Below are 21,383 nucleotides of genomic sequence, written 5' to 3'. Positions count from 1 at the left end.
CCACAACCTTACAACCAACCCCTCCCTACCACCAACAACACCCTACCACTGCCATACAACCAACACCACCACCTCAACACCCTACCACCACCATACAACCAACACCAACACCTCCCTACCACACCCAACAACACCCTACTACCACCATACAACCAACACCACCATCTCAACATCCTACCACCATCATACAACCAACACCTCCCTACCACACCCACACACTTCACCCTACCACCACCATTCTACCAACACCACCACCTCCCTACCACCCCCACACCCACCGACAACACCCTACCACCACCATACAACCAACACCACCACCTCAACATCCTACCACCATCATACAACCAACACCTCCCTACCACACCCACCAACATCCTACCATCACCATTCTACTAACACCACCACCTCCCTACCGCCCCACCAACACCCTACCACAACCTTACAACCAACACCACCACCTCCCTACTACCAACAACACCCTACCACCACTATACAACCAACACCAACACCTCCCTACCACACCCACTGACACCCTACCACCACCATACAACCAACACCACCACCTCAACATCCTATCACCATCATACAACCAACACCAACACCTCCCTACCACACCCACACCCACCAACAACACCCTACCACCACCATTCTACCAACACCACCACCTCCCTACCACCCCACCCCACCAACACCCTACCACAACCTTACCAATACCACCACCTCCCTGCCACACCATCTCCACCAACAACACCCTACCACTGCCATACAACCAACACCACCACCTCAACACCCTACCACCACCATACAACCAACACCACCACCTCCCTACCACCCCACCCCACCAACACCCTACCACAACCTTACCAATACCACCACCTCCCTGCCACACCATCTCCACCAACAACACCCTACCACTGCCATACAACCAACACCACCACCTCAACACCCTACCACCACCATTCTACCAACACCACCACCTCCCTACCCCCCCACCCCACCAACACCCTACCACAACCTTACAACCAACACCAACACCTCCCTACCGCACCCATCTCCACCAACAACACCCTACCACTGCCATACAACCATCACCACCTCAACACCCTACCACCACCATCCAACCAACACCTCCCTACCACACCCACCAACAACACCCTACCACCACCATTCTACCAACACCACCTCCCTACCACACCCATGTCCAACAACACCCTACCACTGCCATACAACCAACACCACCACCTCAACACTCTACCACCACCATGCAACCAACACCGCCACCTCCCTACCACACCCACCAACAAAACCCACCCACCACCATTCTACCAGCACCACTACCTCCCTACCACCCCACCAACACCCTACCACAACCTTACAACCAACACCAACACCTCCCTACCACCAACAACACCCTACCACTGCCACCAACAACACCCTACCACCACCATACAACCAACACCACCATCTCAACATCCTACCACCATCATACAACCAACACCAACACCTCCCTACCACACCCACACCCACCAACAACACCGTACCATCACCATTCTACTACCACCACTACCTCCCTACCACCCCCACCCCACCAACACCCTACCACAACCTTACAACCAACACCACCACCCCCTACCACCAACAACACCCTACCACTGCCATACAACCAACACCACCATCTCAACACCCTACCACCACCATACAACCAACACCTCCCTACCACACCCACCGACAAACTACCACCACCATACAACCAACACCACCACCTCAACATCCTACCACCATCATACAACCAACACCTCCCTACCACACCCACCAACATCCTACCATCACCATTCTACTAACACCACCACCTCCCTACCGCACCACCCCACCAACACCCTACCACAACCTTACAACCAACACCACCACCTCCCTACTACCAACAACACCCTACCACCACTATACAACCAAAACCTCCCTACCACACCCACCGACACCCTACCACCACCATACAACCAACACCACCACCTCAACATCCTATCACCATCATACAACCAACACCAACACCTCCCTACCACACCCACACCCACCAACAACACCCTACCACCACCATTCTACCAACACCACCACCTCCCTACCACCCCACCCCACCAACACCCTACCACAACCTTACCAATACCACCACCTCCCTGCCACACCATCTCCACCAACAACACCCTACCACTGCCATACAACCAACACCACTACCTCAACACCCTACCACCACCATACAACCAACACCACCACCTCCCTACCACCCCACCCCACCAACACCCTACCACAACCTTACCAATACCACCACCTCCCTGCCACACCATCTCCTCCAACAACACCCTACCACTGCCATACAACCAACACCACCACCTCAACACCCTACCACCACCATTCTACCAACACCACCACCTCCCTACCCCCCCACCCCACCAACACCCTACCACAACCTTACAACCAACACCAACACCTCCCTACCGCACCCATCTCCACCACCAACACCCTACCACTGCCATACAACCATCACCACCTCAACACCCTACCACCACCATACAACCAACACCTCCCTACCACACCCACCAACAACACCCTACCACCACCATTCTACCAACACCACCTCCCTACCACACCCATGTCCACCAACACCCTACCACTGCCATACAACCAACACCACCACCTCAACACTCTACCACCACCATACAACCAACACTGCCACCTCCCTACCACACCCACCCACAAAACCCACCCACCACCATTCTACCAGCACCACCACCTCCCTACCACCCCACCAACACCCTACCACAACCTTACAACCAACACCACCACCTCCCTACCACCAACAACACCCTACCACTGCCACCACCAACACCCTACCACCACCATACAACCAACACCACCATCTCAACATCCTACCACCATCATACAACCAACACCAACACCTCCCTACCACACCCACACCCACCAACAACACCGTACCATCACCATTCTACTACCACCACCACCTCCCTACCACCCCCACCCCACCAACACCCTACCACAACCTTACAACCAACACCAACACCCCCTACCACCAACAACACCCTACCACTGCCATACAACCAACACCACCATCTCAACACCCTACCACCACCATACAACCAACACCTCCCTACCACACCCACCGACAAACTACCACCACCATACAACCAACACCAACACCTCAACATCCTATCACCATCTTACAACCAACACCAACTCCTCCCTACCACTCCCACACCCACCAACAACACCCTACCACCACCATTCTACCAACACCACCACCTCCCTACCACCCCACCCCACCAACACCCTACCACAACCTTACCAATACCACCACCTCCCTACCACACCATCTTCACCAACAACACCCTACCACTGCCATACAACCAACACCACCACCTCAACACCCTACCACCACCATACAACAAACACCACCACCTCCCTACCACACCCACCAACAACACCCTACCACCACCATTCTACCAACACAACCACCTCTCTAGCACCCCACCAACACCCTACCACAACCTTACAACCAACACCACCACCTCCCTACCACACCCATCTCCACCAACGCCCTACCACTGCCATACAACCAACACCACCACCTCAACACCCTACCACCACCATACAACCAACACTAACACCTCCCTACCACACCCACCAACAACACCCTACCACCACCATTCTACCAACACCACCACCTCCCTACCACACCCATGTCCACCAACTCCCTACCACTGCCATACAACCAACACCAACACCTCAACACCCTACCACCACCATACAACAAACACCACCACCTCCCTACAACACCCACACCCACCACCAAAACCCACCCACCACCATTCTACCAACACCACCACCTCCCTACCACCCCACCAACACCCTACCACAACCTTACAACCAACACCACCACCTCCCTACCACCAACAACACCCTACCACTGCCACCAACAACACCCTACCACCACCATACAATCAACACCACCATCTCAACATCCTACCACCATCATACAACCAACACCAACACCTCCCTACCAAATCCACACCCACCAACAACACTGTACCATCACCATTCTACTACCACCACCACCTCCCTACCACCCCACCAACACCCTACCACAACCTTACAACCAACACCACCACCCCCTACCACCAACAACACCCTACCACTGCCATACAACCAACACCACCATCTCAACACCCTACCACCACCATACAACCAACACCTCCCTACCACACCCACCGACAAACTACCACCACCATGCAACCAACACCACCACCTCAACATCCTATCACCATCTTACAACCAACACCAACTCCTCCCTACCACACCCACACCCACCAACAACACCCTACCACCACCATTCTACCAACACCACCACCTCCCTACCACCCCACCCCACCAACACCCTACCACAACCTTACCAATACCACCACCTCCCTACCACACCATCTCCACCAACAACACCCTACCACTGCCATACAACCAACACCACCACCTCAACACCCTACCACCACCATACAACCAACACCAACACCTCCCTACCACACCCATCTCCACCAACACCCTACCACTGCCATACAACCAACACCACCACCTCAACACTCTACCACCACCATACAACCAACACTAACACCTCCCTACCACACCCGCCAACAACACCCTACCACCACCCTTCTACCAACACCACCACCTCCCTACCACACCCATGTCCACCAACTCCCTACCACTGCCATACAACCAACACCAACACCTCAACACCCTACCACCACCATACAACAAACACCACCACCTCCCTACAACACCCACACACACCACCAAAACCCTACCACCACCATTCTACCAACACCACCACCTCCCTACCACCCCACCCCACCAACACCCTACCACAACCTTACCAACACCACCACCTCCCTACCACACCCATCTCCACCAACAACACCCTTCCACTGCTATACAACCAACACCACCACCTCAACACCCTACCACCACCATACAACCTACACCACCACCTCCCTACCACACCCACCAACAAAACCCACCCACCACCATTCGACCAACACCACCACCTCCCTACCACACCCATGTCCACCAACACCCTACCACTGCCACACAACCAACACCACCATCTCAACACCCTACCACCACCATACAACCAACACCTCCCTACCACACCCACCGACACCCTACCACCACCATACAACCAACACCACCACCTCAACATCCTATCACCATCATACAACCAACACCAACTCCTCCCTACCACACCCACCAACAACACCCTACCACCACCATTCTACCAACACCACCACCTCCCTACCACACCATCTCCACCAACAACACCCTACCACTGCCATACAACCAACACCACCACCTCAACACCCTACCACCACCATACAACCAACACCAACACCTCCCTACCACACCCACCAACAACACCCTACCACCACCATTCTACCAACACAACCACCTCTCTACCACCCCACCCCACCAACACCCTACCACAACCTTACAACCAACACCACCACCTCCCTACCATACCCATCTCCACCAACACCCTACCACTGCCATACAACCAACACCAACACCTCAACACCCTACCACCACCATTCTACCAACACTAACACCTCCCTACCACACCCACCAACAACACCCTACCACCACCATTCTACCAACACCACCACCTCCCTACCACACCCATGTCCACCAACTCCCTACCACTGCCATACAACCAACACCACCACCTCAACAACCCTACCACCACCATACAACAAACACCACCACCTCCCTACAACACCCACACCCACCACCAAAACCCTACCACCACCATTCTACCAACACCACCACCTCCCTACCACCCCACCCCACCAACACCCTACCACAACCTTATCAACACCACCACCTCCCTACCACACCCATCTCCACCAACAACACCCTTCCACTGCTATACAACCAACACCACCACCTCAACACCCTACCACCACCATACAACCTACACCACCACCTCCCTACCACACCCACACCCACCAACACCCTCCACCACCATACAACCAACACCACCACCTCAACATCCTACCACCATCATACAACCAACACCTCACTATCACACCCAGACCCACCAGCAACACCCTACCACAACCTTACAACCAACACCACCACCTCAACACCCTACCACCACCATACAACCAACACCATCACCTCACTACCACACCCATCTCCACCAACACCCTACCACTGCCATACAACGAAAACCACCACCTCACTACCACACCCACGCCCCCCAACCCCCTACAATCACCATACAACCAACACCACAACTTCACTACCACACCTATCTCCACCAACACCCTACCACCACCATACAACCAACACCACCACCTCCTACCACCCCCACCCCACCAACACCCTACCACAACCTTACAACCAACACCACCACCTCCCGACCACACCCACACTCACCAACAAAACCCTACCACCACCATACAACCAACACCACTACCTCCCTACCACACCCACACCCACCAACACCCTACCACCACCATTCTACCAACACCACCACCTCCCTACCACCCCCACACCCACCGACAAAACCCTACCACCACCACCACCTCAACATCCTACCACCATCATACAACCAACACCTCCCTACCACACCCACACCCACCAACAACACCCTACCATCACCATTCTACTAACAAGACCACCTCCCTACTGCCACCACCCCACCAACACCCTACCACAACCTTACAACCAACACCACCACCTCCCTATCACCAACAACACCCTACTACTGCCATACAACCAACACCACCACCTCAACATCCTACCACCACCATACAACCAACACCAACACCTCCCTACCACACCCACCGATACCCTACCACCACCATACAACCAACACCAACACCTCCTTACCACACCCACACCCACCAACACCCTACCATCACCATTCTACCAACACCACCACCTTCGTACTACCCCAGCCCCACCAACACCCTACCACAACCTTACCAACACCACCACCTACCCACCACACCCATCTCCACCAACAACACCCGACCACCACCATACAACCAACACCAACACCTCCCGACCACACCCACACAAACCAACAACACCCTACCACCACCATACAACCAACACCACCACCTCAACATCCTACCACCATCATACAACCAACACCAACACCTCCCTACCACACCCACCCACACCCACCAACAACACCTTACCATCACCATTCTACTAACACCCCCACCTCCCTACCACCCCCACCCCACCAACACCCTACCACAACCTTACAACCAACACCTCCCTACCACCAACAACACCCTACCACTGCCATACAACCAACACCACCACCTCAACACCCTACCACCACCATACAACCAACACCAACACCTCCCTACCTCACCCACCAACAACACCCTACCACCACCATACAACCAACACCACCATCTCAACATCCTACCACCATCATACAACCAACACCAACACCTCCCTACCACACCCACACCCACCAACACCCTACCATCACCATTCTACTAACACCCCCACCTCCCTACCACCCCCACCCCACCAACACCCTACCACAACCTTACAACCAACACCTCCCTACCACCAACAACACCCTACCACTGCCATACAACCAACACCACCACCTCAACAGCCTACCACCACCATACAACCAACACCAACACCTCCCTACCACCTCCACCCCACCAACACCCTACCACAGCCTTAACAACACCACCACCTCCCTACTACCCCCATCAATAACACCCTACCACTGCCATACAACCAACACCACCTCCTCAACACCCTACCACCATCATACAACCAACACCTCACTACCACACCTACATCCACCAACAACACCCTACCACCACCTTACAAGCAACACCACCACCTCAACACCCTACCACCATCATACAACCAACACCTCACTACCACACCCATCTCCACCAACAACACCCTACCACCACCATACAACCAACACCACCACTTCACTACCACACCCACACCCACCAACACCCTACCACCACCATACAACCAACACCAACTCCTCAACACCTTACCACCACCATACAAACACCATCACCTCACTACCACACCCACACCTAACAAGACCCTACCACCACCTTACAACCAACACCAACACCTCAACACCTACCACCACCATACAACCAACACCACCACCTCACTACCACACCCATCTCCACCAACAACACCCTACCACCACCATACATCCAACACCACCACCTCAACACCCTACCACCACCATACAACAAACTCCGTCACCTCCCTACCACATCCACACCCACCAACAACACCCTACCACCACCATACAACCAACATCACCACCTCCCTACCACACCCTCACCCACCAACAACACCCTACTACCACCATACAACCAACCCCACCACCTCAACACCCTACCACTACCATACAGCCGACACCACCACCTCCCTACCAACCCCAACCCCACCCCCACCACCAGCACCCTGCCACCACCAACATACACTCAACACCACCACCTCCCTACCACCCCCACCAGCAACACCCTACCACCACCATACAACCAAGACCACCACCTCCCTACCACCACAACAACACCCTACCACCACCATACAACCAACACATCCCTACCACACCCATCCCCACCAACAACATCCTGCCACCACCATACTACCAACACCACCACCTCCCTACCACCCCCACCATTAACACTCTACCACCAACATACAACCAACACCAACACCTCAACACCCTACCACCACCATACAAACAATACCACCATCTCCTTACCACACCCATCCCCACCAGCAACATCCTGCCACCACCACACAACCAACACCACCAGCTCCCTACCACGCCCACCCTCCACCAAAAACATCCTGCCACCACCATACTACCAACACCCCCACCTCCCTACCACCCCCACCAACAACACCCTACCACCAACACCCACCCCCCACCAACAGCACCCTACCAACACTATACAATCAACACCAACACCTCCCTACCACACCCACACCCTGACCAACACCCTATCTCCAACATAAAACCAATACCACCACCTCCATACCACCCCCACCCTCACCTCAACACCCTACCACCACCATACAACCAACATCACCACCTCTCTACCACACCCATCTCCACCAGCACCCTACCACTGCCATACAACCAACACCACCCCCTCCCTACCACATCCACACCCACCAGCACCCTACCACCACCATACAACCAACACCACCACCTCAACATCCTACCACCACCATACAACAAACACCATCACCTCACTCCCACACCTACCAAGACCCTACCTTCACCTTACAACCAACACCAACACCTCAACACCCTACCACCACCATACAACCAACACCACCACCTCACTACCACACCCATCTCCACCAACAACACCCTACCGCCACCATACAACCAACACCACCACCTCAACACCCTACCACCACCATACAACAAACTCCGCCACCTCCCTACCACATCCACACCTACCAACAACACCCTACCACCACCATACAACCAACATCACCACCTCCCTACCACACCCGCACCCACCAACAACACCCTACCACCACCATACAACCAACACCACCACCTCAACACCCTACCACTACCATACAACCGACACCACCACCTCCCTACCAACCCCAACCCCACCCCCACCCCCACCACCAGCACCCTGCCACCACCAACATACACTCAACACCACCACCTCCCTACCACCCCCACCAGCAACACCCTACCACCACCATACAACCAAGACCCCCACCTCCCTACCACCACCACAACCACACCCTACCACCACCATACAACCAACACCTCCCTACCACACCCATCCCCAACAACATCCTGCCACCACCATACTACCAACACCACCACCTCCCTACCACCCCCACCATTAACACTCTACCACCAACATACAACCAACACCAACACCTCAACACCCTACCACCACCATAAAACCAATACTACCATCTCCTTACCACACCCATCCCCACCAGCAACATCCTGCCACCACCACACAACCAACACCACCAGCTCCCTACCACGCCCACCCTCCACCAAAAACATCCTGCCGCCACCATACTACCAACACCCCCACCTCCCTACCACCCCCACCAACAACACCCTACCACCAACACCCACCCCCCACCAACAGCACCCTACCAACACTATACAACCAACACCAACACCTCCCTACCACACCCACACCCTGACCAACACCCTATCTCCAACATAAAACCAACACCACCACCTCCATACCACCCCCACCCTCACCACCAGCACCCTGCCATCACCAACATACAACCAACACCCCTACCACCTCACCATTAACACCCTATCACCACCATATAACCAACACCACCCTACCACCCCCACCAACAACACCACTATACAACCAACACCATCACCTCCCTACCGCACCCACCACCCACAAACACCCTGCCACCACCATTCTACCAACACCTCCCTACCACACCCACCACACCTGCCATCACCATCCTCACACCTCCATTCTATCAACACAATTCTAATCACCAATCTAACCACCACCACCACCTTACCACCTTTGCCACACAACCAGCACCACCATACCACCACTATTATACCAGCACCACCCTAACCAACAGCACCACCCTACTCACCAAGCTAACCTCCACCACTCTAAATACCACCAGCCTATCCTAAACACCACCAGCACTCTACCCTAAATACCACCACCCTTCTAATCAACAACCTACATCACCACCACCTTACCCTAACTACCACCACCCTACCATAACCACCACCACCATAAGCACCACCAACCTAACCACCACTCCTCTACATGAAACAACCCCCTAATCACCAGCCAAACACCACCCTAACCACCACCACCGTACCATAACAGCCACTACCCTAAACACCACCAACCTAACTACCACCACTCTACAAAAACCACCCCTAATTACCAGACACATGCCACCCTGACGACCACCAGCCTAGGCACCACCACCTTCACCACCACCATTCTACCACACACATACCCTAATCACCACCACCACTACCTTAAACAACACCAACCTAACTATTCCACAAAAACAAACCACCTAATTACCAGCCAGCCACCACCACACTACTAACCAACACCACCCTACCCTAACCTCTGCCGCCCTAACTACCACTGTCAACTAAACACAACTATCCTAAGCAGCCACCACAACCACTACCACCATCACAACTATCACTCTGCCCTAACCACCACACTAACCACCACCCAACTCCTAAACCCCAACACTCTAACTGTCAGCACCAACCTAAATCCCACCACCACCCAACCCTGATCACTACTCTGCTATCTACCACAGCACCACTCTACCACCACCAACACCCTAACCACCACCACCCTCTCCAATGCAACCCAACACCACCACCAGTCTCAACACCACCACCATCCTTGATACCACCACCCGCACCCACACCAGCCTTACCACCACCTTGCTAACATCCTGACCGTCACCTGCACAACCACCCTTTCAGTAAACATGGCTCTCAGAGAAACTCTTCATTTTTTAACAACCATTTTCAACCCATTGCTTCATTGTTGTTTTCCTGGAAAGTTGTGGCCTTTGTTTGCGTTTGTTTACTCTCCAGTAACTTGTTCTTGCCTGAAACTATTCATCCAGGTATCCAGTAAAGCTAAAGTCATATCAAAGATTAGGAATCCTTACCAGTCTCCTGCATCTGTTGCCACCGACCTTACATGTGGCAATCAATATGTGGAGGTTGAGAAGAAACTCTATTGTAGGAAGTTGCTGTCATCCCTAAGGCCAGTGCTCCCTGGGCAGATTGCTTCCAAGCCCATCTTCTGCGATCCTTCCCCCACTCACGCCTTCTATGTTGCTTCCACCCCTGCCCTCCATGTTGCTTCCACCCACGCCCTCCATGTTGCTTCCACCCACGCCCTCGGTGTTGCTTCCACCCCTGCCCTCCGTGTTGCTTCCACCAATGCCATCTCTGTTGCTTCCACTCCTGCCCTCCGTGTAGCTTCTACCATGCCCTCCATGTTGCTTCCACCGACACCCGTGTTGCTTCCACCCCTGCCCTCCATGTTGCTTCCACCCATGCCCTCCATGTAGCTTCCACCCATGCCCTCCCAGTTGCTTCCACCCACACCCTCCATGTTGCTTCCACCCACACCCTCCATGTTCCTTCCACCATGCCCTACGTGTTGCTTCCGCCCATACCTTCTATGTTGTTTCCACACACGCCCTCTGTGTTGCTTCCACCCCCATCCTATGTGTTGTTTCCAACCACGCCCTCTGTGTTGCTTCCACCCATGCCCTCTGTATTTTTTCCACGCACATCCTCTGTGTTGCTTCCACCCACGCTCTCTGTGTTGCTTCTACCCACACCCTCTGTGTGCTTCCACGCACGCCCTCCGTGTTGCTTCCACGCATGCCCTCTGTGTTGCTTCCACCCACACACACTGTGTTGCTTCCACCCACACCCTCCATGTAGCTTCCACGCACGCCCTCCATGTTGCTTCCACCCACACCCTCCGTGTTGCTTCCACGCATTCCCTCTGTGTTGCTTCCACCCACGCTCTCTGTGTTGCTTCCACCGCGCCCTCCGTGTTGCTTCCATGCACGCCCTCCGTGTTGCTTCCACGCACGCCCTCCGTGTTGCTTCCACCCACGCCCTCCGTGTTGCTTCCACCCACGGTCTCTGTGTGGCTTCCTCCCCTGCCCTCCGTGTTGCTTCCACCAATGCCATCTCTGTTGCTTCCACTCCTGCCCTCCGTGTAGCTTCTACCATTCCCTCCATGTTGCTTCCACCGACACCTGTGTTGCTTCCACCCATGCCCTCCATGTTGCTTCCACCCATGCCCTCCGTGTAGCTTTTACCATGCCCTCCATGTTGCTTCCACCCGCACCCATGTTGCTTCCACCCATGCCCTCCCGGTTGCTTCCACCCACACCCTCCATGTTGCTTCCACCCACACCCTCCATGTTCCTTCCACCATGCCCTACGTGTTGCTTCCGCCCATACCTTCTATGTTGTTTCCACACACGCCCTCTGTGTTGCTTCCACCCTCATCCTATGTGTTGTTTCCAACCACGCCCTCTGTGTTGCTTCCACCCATGCCCTCTGTATTTTTTCCACGCACATCCTCTGTGTTGCTTCCACCCACGCTCTCTGTGTTGCTTCTACCCAAGCCCTCTGTGTGCTTCCACGCACGCCCTCCGTGTTGCTTCCACGCATGCCCTCTGTGTTGCTTCCACCCACACCCTCCATGTAGCTTCCACGAACGCCCTCTGTGTTGGTTCCACCCACGCCCTCTGTGTTGCTTCCACGCATGCCCTCTGTGTTGCTTCCACCCACGCTCTCTGTGTTGCTTCCACCCGCGCCCTCCGTGTTGCTTCCACGCACGCCCTCTGTGTTGCTTCCACCCACGCTCTCTGTGTTGCTTCCACGCACGCCCTCCGTGTTGCTTCCACGCATGCCCTCCGTGTTGCTTCCACCTGCGCCCTCCGTGTTGCTTCCACGCACGCCCTCCGTGTTGCTTCCACCCTCGCTCTCTGTGTTGCTTCCACCCACGCTCTCCGTGTTGCTTCCACGCACGCCCTCCGTGTTGCTTCCACGCACGCCCTCCGTGTTGCTTCCACCCTCGCTCTCTGTGTTGCTTCCACCCACGCTCTCTGTGTTGCTTCCACCCGTGCCCTCCGTGTTGCTTCCACGCACGCCCTTCGTGTTGCTTCCACCCACGCTCTCTTTGTTGCTTCCACCCACGCTCTCCGTGTTGCTTCCACGCACGCCCTCCGTGTTGCTTCCACGCACGCCCTCCTTGTTGCTTCCACCCTCGCTCTCTGTGTTGCTTCCACCCACGCTCTCTGTGTTGCTTCCACCCGTGCCCTCCGTGTTGCTTCCACGCACACCCTCCGTGTTGCTTCCACGCACGCCCTCCGTGTTGCTTCCACGCACGCTCTCTGTGTTGCTTCCACCCACGCTCTCTGTGTTGCTTCCACCCGTGCCCTCCGTGTTGCTTCCACCCTCGCTCTCTGTGTTGCTTCCACCCATGCTCTCCGTGTTGCTTCCACGCACGCCCTCCGTGTTGCTTCCACGCACGCCCTCCGTGTTGCTTCCACCCACGCTCTCTGTGTTGCTTCCACCCACGCTCTCCGTGTTGCTTCCACGCACGCCCTCCGTGTTGCTTCCACGCACACCCTCCATGTTGCTTCCATGCACACCCTCCGTGTTGCTTCCACCCACGGTCTCTGTGTGGCTTCCACCATGCCCTCCGTGTTACTTCCACCCACACCCTCCGGGTTGCTTCCACCCACACAGAATGTGTTGCTTCCCCCACCCACTTTTATTTTCAGAAACAAATACTGTGGCACTACCACCTTGACTTATTTACCAATCCCACTTGGATCAGTAAATAAAGGGGAACAAAGCTCTTGTGCACTTGGTAGCCACATGTATATGTGGGGCAGGTGCCTAGAAGGCGGCACGTGTCTGCATGGTAGCACCTTTTTAGGTCTCAGCTGAGACAGCACACTGCTCTCACTTGTGAGATCTTAAGGGGTTGTTTCTTGGTTTCCTCTTTAGCCACCCTGCACAGTATCACTAAAAAAACATTGGCAAAGCCAACCGTTCCCAGAGGCGGAATCTATTGGTTTTGTTCATGCCGTCATCTCTAGTAATGAAGGACCGGGGTGGCCAGAGGGGCACGGGGTGCCGCCCTGCCAAGATTCCCTGGTCCATGCTTGATGGGCTGCTCTAGTCCAGACTATTGTCTTGGAATTCTAGGATTTGTAGTCCTGTTTTATAATGGAATAAGCAAGACTACAAGTCCCAGAATTCAAAGGGGAAAACCTGGCCTGGAGCAGCGCATCATGCATGGACCTGGGAAACTTGGCAGCCATGGGGTGCAGAGGTGAGCCTGCCAGCTGCCCCCTCCCAAGTGCACATGGGTCACTCCTGTCCTGGACAAGGCTTGTTTCTAGTGGGGAGGGATGCGGAGGAAGCGGTTTGGTGAGATGTTGGGGAGAGGCTAGGAGAGGGCACGAGAGGGCAGGGACACAACACTGCCCTGCGGCCTGTTTACTTTTCCAAAGCTTGTCTGGCTTCATGTCAGAAGAGAGGGGGTGGGGGGGAGACAGAGAGGAGGGCAGGAGTGGGGGAGAGGGAGGGGTGGGGGAGACAGAGAAGAGAGCAGGAGGGAGGAGAGGAGGGAGTGCAGTGGAGACAGAAGGGAGGGCAGAAGTGAAGGAGGGGAAGGAGAAAGGGTGGAGACAGACAGGAGGGCAGGAGAGGGGGAGTGCATGAAAAGATGGGAGGAGAAAAGACGAGGAAACGAGACATCGCGGGGGGGGGGGATATAAGAGGACGAAAGGAGGGGGAGAGGGGTAAGAGGGAGGCGGGGGCAATAGAGAGTAGGGGGTGAGGCAGATGGGCAGGAGGAGGTGGGGTGAGGAGGGTCGGGAAGAGAAAATGAGCGAAAGAGGTGTGTAGAGGGGCGAAGTGGAGAGGTGTCAGGGGTGCGCGGGGAGTGGGAGGAGGGGGGAGGAGCCGAGCAGAGAGAGGTGATAGGTGAGGAGAGGTGGGTGAGGGGTGAGGAAAGAAGTGAGGGTTGAGGAGAGAGGTGAGGGTTGAGGAGTGAGGAGAGGTGATGGAGGGGTGAGGAGAGGTGGGTGAGAGGTGAGGTGGGTGAGAGGTGGGTGAGGGGTGAGGAGAGGTGAGTGAGGAGAGGTGGGTGAGGAGAGGTGGGTGAGGGGTGAGGAGAGGTGGGTGAGAGGTGAGTGAGGAGAGGTGGGTGAGGTGAGGGGTGAGGAGAGAGGTGTGGGTTGAGGAGTGACGAGAGGTGGGTGAGAGGTGGGTGAGGGTTGAGGGGTGAGGAGAGAGGGGAGGGTGATAGGTGAGGAGATGTGGGTGAGGGTTGAGGAGACAGGTGAGGGTTGAGGAGAGGTGGGTGAGGGGTGAGAAAAGAAGTGAGGGTTGAGGAGTGAGGAAAGGTGGTGGAGGGGTGAGGAGAGGTGGGTGAGAGGTGAGTGAGGAGAGGTGGGTGAGGGGTGAGGAGAGGTGGGTGAGAGGTGAGTGAGGAGAGGTGGGTGAGGGTTGAGGAGAGGGTTGAGGAGTGAGGAGAGGTGTGTGAGGGGTGAGGGTTGAGTGAGGAGAGGTGGGTGAGGGGTGAGGAGAGGTGGGTGAGGGATGAGGAGAGGTGGGTGAGGGTGAGGGGTGAGGAGAGGTGCGTGAGGGGTGAGGAGAGGTGAGTGAGAGGTGGGTGAGGGGTGAGGAGAGGTGGGTGAGGGGTGAGGGGTGAGGAGAGAGGTTAGGGTTGAGGAGTGAGGAGAGGTGGTTGAGGAGTGAGGAGAGGTGGGTGAGAGGTGGGTGAGGGGTGAGGTGAGGTGAGTGAGAGGTGGGTGAGGGGTGAGGAGAGGGTTGAGGAGTGAGGAGAGGTGTGTGAGGGGTGAGGGTTGAGTGAGGAGAGGTGGGTGAGGGGTGAGGAGAGGTGGGTGAGGGATGAGGAGAGGTGGGTGAGGGTGAGGGGTGAGGAGAGGTGCGTGAGGGGTGAGGAGAGGTGAGTGAGAGGTGGGTGAGGGTGAGGGGTGAGGAGAGAGGTTAGGGTTGAGGAGTGAGGAGAGGTGGGTGAGAGGTGGGTGAGGTGTGGTGTGAGGTGGGGTGAGGGATGAGGAGAGGTGGGTGAGGGGTGAGGAGAGGTGCGTGAGGGGTGAGGAGAGGTGAGTGAGAGGTGGGTGAGGGGTGAGGAGAGAGGTTAGGGTTGAGGAGTGAGGAGAGGTGGGTGAGAGGTGGGTGAGGTGTGAGGTGAGGTGAGTGAGAGGTGGGTGAGGGGTGAGGAGAGGTGGGTGAGGGGTGAGGAGAGAGGTTAGGGTTGAGGAGGGAGGAGAGGTGGTTGAGGAGTGAGGAGAGGTGGGTGAGAGGTGGGTGAGGTGTGAGGTGAGTGAGAAGTGGGTGAGGGGTGAGGAGAGAGGTTAGGGTTGAGGAGTGAGGAGAGGTGGTTGAGGAGTGAGGAGAGGTGGGTGAGAGGTGGGTGAGGTGTGAGGTGAGGTGAGTGAGAGGTGGGTGAGGGGTGAGGAGAGAGGTTAGGGTTGAGGAGTGAGGAGAGGTGGTTGAGGAGTGAGGAGAGGTGGGTGAGAGGTGGGTGAGGTGTGAGGTGAGGTGAGTGAGAGGTGGGTGAGGGATGAGGAGAGGTGGGTGAGGGGTGAGGAGAGGTGGGTGAGGGTGAGGAGTGAGGAGAGGTGGTTGAGGAGTGAGGAGAGGTGGGTGAGAGGTGGGTGAGGGGTGAGGTGAGGTGAGTGAGAGGTGGGTGAGGGGTGAGGAGAGGTGGGTGAGGGGTGAGGAGAGAGGTTAGGGTTGAGGAGTGAGGAGAGGTGGGTGAGAGGTGGGTGAGGTGTGAGGTGAGGTGTGAGGTGAGGTGAGTGAGAGGTGGGTGAGGGATGAGGAGAGGTGGGTGAGGGGTGAGGAGAGAGGTTAGGGTTGAGGAGTGAGGAGAGGTGGTTGAGGAGTGAGGAGAGGTGGGTGAGAGGTGGTTGAGGAGTGAGGTGGGTGAGGGGTGAGGAGAGAGGTTAGGGTTGAGGAGTGAGGAGAGGTGGGTGAGGGATGAGGAGGGGTGAGGAGAGGTGGGTGAGGGGTGAGGAGAGGTGGGTGAGGGGTGAGGAGAGGTGGGTGAGAGGTGGGTGAGGTGTGAGGTGAGGTGAGTGAGAGGTGGGTGAGGGATGAGGAGAGGTGGGTGAGGGTGAGGGGTGAGGAGAGGTGGGTGAGGGGTGAGGAGGTCCATCCACCACTGACCCTCCTGCTACTGCTGGTGTCAGAGGGACCCCCACAGACAGGCGGTGCCACTGGGAGGGGGTGTGTGCCTCAGCCCCTCCTCCATTGGTGCTGCTGGGGGTGTGCCTCAGCCGTCTGCCTCATTGGCTACTGTGTCAGGCCCAGCACACCGCATCCTATTTGTCAGGAGGAAGGACGGCCCCTGGGCAGCGACACCTGCCATTGGCCGGAAGACGAGGCTGCCCTTCCCATTGGCTGCCGGTGGGGGCGGAGCCGCGTGGAGCTGTATAAAGCCGGGCGAGGGCTCCGCCGCTGGCACAGCGCGGGCAGGATGGTGGACAGCGTGTACCGCACGCGCTCCCTGGGCGTGGCCGCCGAGGGGCTCCCGGACCAGTACGCGGACGGCCGGGCGGCCCGGGTCTGGCAGCTCTACATCGGGGACACCCGCAGCCGCACCGAGGAGTACCGCAGCTGGCTGGTGGCGCTGCTGCGGGGGCACGGCTGCCGGAGCGTGCTGGACGTGGCGTGCGGCACCGGGTGAGCGCCGGGATGTAACGGGGTGTAACGGGATGTAACGGGGTGTAACGGGATGTGCTGGGCGTGGCCTGCGGCACCGGGTGAGCGCCGGGATGTAACGTAATGTAACGGGATGTGCTGGACGTGGCCTGCGGCACCGGGTGAGCGCCGGGATGTAACTGCATGTAACGGGGTGTAACGGGATGTGCTGGACGTGGCCTGCGGCACCGGGTGAGCGCCGGGATGTAACGTAAAGTAACGGGGTGTAATGTAACGGGGTGTAAAGTAACGTGATGTGCTGAGCGTGGCCTGCAGCACCGGGTGAGCGCCGGGATGTAACGGCATGTAACGTAATGTAACGGAGTGTAATGTAACGGGGTGTAAAGTAACGTGATGTGCTGGACGTGGCCTGCGGCACCGGGTGAGCGCCGGGATGTAACGGGGTGTAACGGGATGTGCTGGACGTGGCGTGCGGCACCGGGTGAGCGCCGGGATGTAACGTAATGTAACGGGGTGTAACGGGATGTGCTGGACGTGGCGTGCGGCACCGGGTGAGCGCCGGGATGTAACGGGGTGTAACGTAATGTAACGGGGTGTAACGGGATGTGCTGGACGTGGCCTGCGGCACCGGGTGAGCGCCGGGATGTAACGGGGTGTAACGGGATGTAACGGGGTGTAACGGGATGTGCTGGACGTGGCGTGCGGCACCGGGTGAGCGCCGGGATGTAACGGGGTGTAACGGCATGTAACGGGATGTGCTGGACGTGGCCTGCGGCACCGGGTGAGCGACGGGATGTAACGTAAAGTAACGGGGTGTAATGTAGTGGGGTGTAACGGGATGTAACGTGATGTGCTGGACGTGGCCTGCGGCACCGGGTGAGCGACGGGATGTAACGGCGTGTAACGTAATGTAACGGGATGTGCTGGACGTGGCGGGCGGCACCGGGTGAGCGCCGGGATGTAACGTAAAGTAACGGAGTGTAATGTAACGGGGTGTAAAGTAACGTGATGTGCTGGACGTGGCCTGCGGCACCGGGTGAGCGCCGGGATGTAACGGGGTGTAACGGGATGTGCTGGACGTGGCCTGCGGCACCGGGTGAGCGCCGGGATGTAACGTAATGTAACGGGGTGTAACGGGATGTGCTGGACGTGGCCTGCGGCACCGGGTGAGCGCCGGGATGTAACGTAATGTAACGGGGTGTAACGGGATGTGCTGGACGTGGCCTGCGGCACCGGGTGAGCGACGGGATGTAACGTAAAGTAACGGGGTGTAATGTAGTGGGGTGTAACGGGATGTAACGTGATGTGCTGGACGTGGCCTGCGGCACCGGGTGAGCGACGGGATGTAACGGCGTGTAACGTAATGTAACGGGATGTGCTGGACGTGGCGGGCGGCACCGGGTGAGCGCCGGGATGTAACGTAAAGTAACGGAGTGTAATGTAACGGGGTGTAAAGTAACGTGATGTGCTGGACGTGGCCTGCGGCACCGGGTGAGCGCCGGGATGTAACGGGGTGTAACGGGATGTGCTTGACGTGGCCTGCGGCACCGGGTGAGCGCCGGGATGTAACGTAATGTAACGGGGTGTAACGGGATGTGCTGGACGTGGCCTGCGGCACCGGGTGAGCGCCGGGATGTAACGTAATGTAACGGGGTGTAACGGGATGTGCTGGACGTGGCCTGCGGCACCGGGTGAGCGACGGGATGTAACGTAAAGTAACGGGGTGTAATGTAGTGGGGTGTAACGGGATGTAACGTGATGTGCTGGACGTGGCCTGCGGCACCGGGTGAGCGACGGGATGTGACGTAAAGTAACGGGGTGTAATGTAGTGGGGTGTAACGGGATGTGATGTGCTGGACGTGGCCTGCGGCACCGGGTGAGCGACGGGATGTAACGTAAAGTAACGGGGTGTAATGTAACGGGGTGTAAAGTAACGTGATGTGCTGAGCGTGGCCTGCAGCACCGGGTGAGCGCCGGGATGTAACGGCATGTAACGTAATGTAACGGAGTGTAATGTAACGGGGTGTAAAGTAACGTGATGTGCTGGACGTGGCCTGCGGCACCGGGTGAGCGCCGGGATGTAACGGGGTGTAACGGGATGTGCTGGACGTGGCCTGCGGCACCGGGTGAGCGCCGGGATGTAACGTAATGTAACGGGGTGTAACGGGATGTGCTGGACGTGGCCTGCGGCACCGGGTGAGCGCCGGGATGTAACGTAATGTAACGGGATGTGCTGGACGTGGCCTGCGGCACCGGGTGAGCGACGGGATGTAACGTAAAGTAACGGGGTGTAATGTAGTGGGGTGTAACGTGATGTGCTGGACGTGGCCTGCGGCACCGGGTGAGCGACGGGATGTGACGTAAAGTAACGGGGTGTAATGTAGTGGGGTGTAACGGGATGTGATGTGCTGGACGTGGCCTGCGGCACCGGGTGAGCGACGGGATGTAACGTAAAGTAACGGGGTGTAATGTAACGGGGTGTAAAGTAACGTGATGTGCTGAGCGTGGCCTGCAGCACCGGGTGAGCGCCGGGATGTAACGGCATGTAACGTAATGTAACGGAGTGTAATGTAACGGGGTGTAAAGTAACGTGATGTGCTGGACGTGGCCTGCGGCACCGGGTGAGCGCCGGGATGTAACGGGGTGTAACGGGATGTGCTGGACGTGGCCTGCGGCACCGGGTGAGCGCCGGGATGTAACGTAATGTAACGGGGTGTAACGGGATGTGCTGGACGTGGCCTGCGGCACCGGGTGAGCGCCGGGATGTAACGTAATGTAACGGGGTGTAACGGGATGTGCTGGACGTGGCCTGCGGCACCGGGTGAGCGACGGGATGTAACGTAAAGTAACGGGGTGTAATGTAGTGGGGTGTAACGGGATGTGATGTGCTGGACGTGGCCTGCGGCACCGGGTGAGCGACGGGATGTAACGTAAAGTAACGGGGTGTAATGTAACGGGGTGTAAAGTAACGTGATGTGCTGAGCGTGGCCTGCAGCACCGGGTGAGCGCCGGGGTGTAACGGCATGTAACGTAATGT

The 21,383-nt window shown here is 56.9% G+C and overlaps 2 protein-coding genes across 2 annotated transcripts in view; one reads left to right on the top strand and one right to left on the bottom strand.

The window, feature by feature from the left end:
* Nucleotides 1-13,093: 13,093 nt before the first annotated feature.
* Nucleotides 13,094-14,272, bottom strand: LOC138297180 (S-antigen protein-like). The gene has a single exon (XM_069236675.1). The coding sequence runs from the start codon at nt 14,270-14,272 to the stop codon at nt 13,094-13,096; it is 1,179 nt and encodes a 392-aa protein (XP_069092776.1).
* A 3,859-nt stretch (nt 14,273-18,131) lies between these two features.
* GNMT (glycine N-methyltransferase) overlaps nt 18,132-21,383 on the top strand; it is a 76,402-nt gene continuing 73,150 nt past the window's right edge. Inside the window, exon 1 of the mRNA XM_069236437.1 lies at nt 18,132-18,367. Within this exon, the coding sequence (XP_069092538.1) occupies nt 18,162-18,367 (206 nt within the window). The 5' untranslated portion in view covers nt 18,132-18,161. The remainder of the gene's footprint in view (nt 18,368-21,383) is intronic.

This window comes from Pleurodeles waltl, chromosome 5 (assembly GCF_031143425.1).
Source record: "Pleurodeles waltl isolate 20211129_DDA chromosome 5, aPleWal1.hap1.20221129, whole genome shotgun sequence".
NCBI lineage: Eukaryota > Metazoa > Chordata > Amphibia > Caudata > Salamandridae > Pleurodeles > Pleurodeles waltl.
Note: the sequence above shows the minus strand (reverse complement) of the source record. Positions and strands in the feature narration are given on the sequence as shown.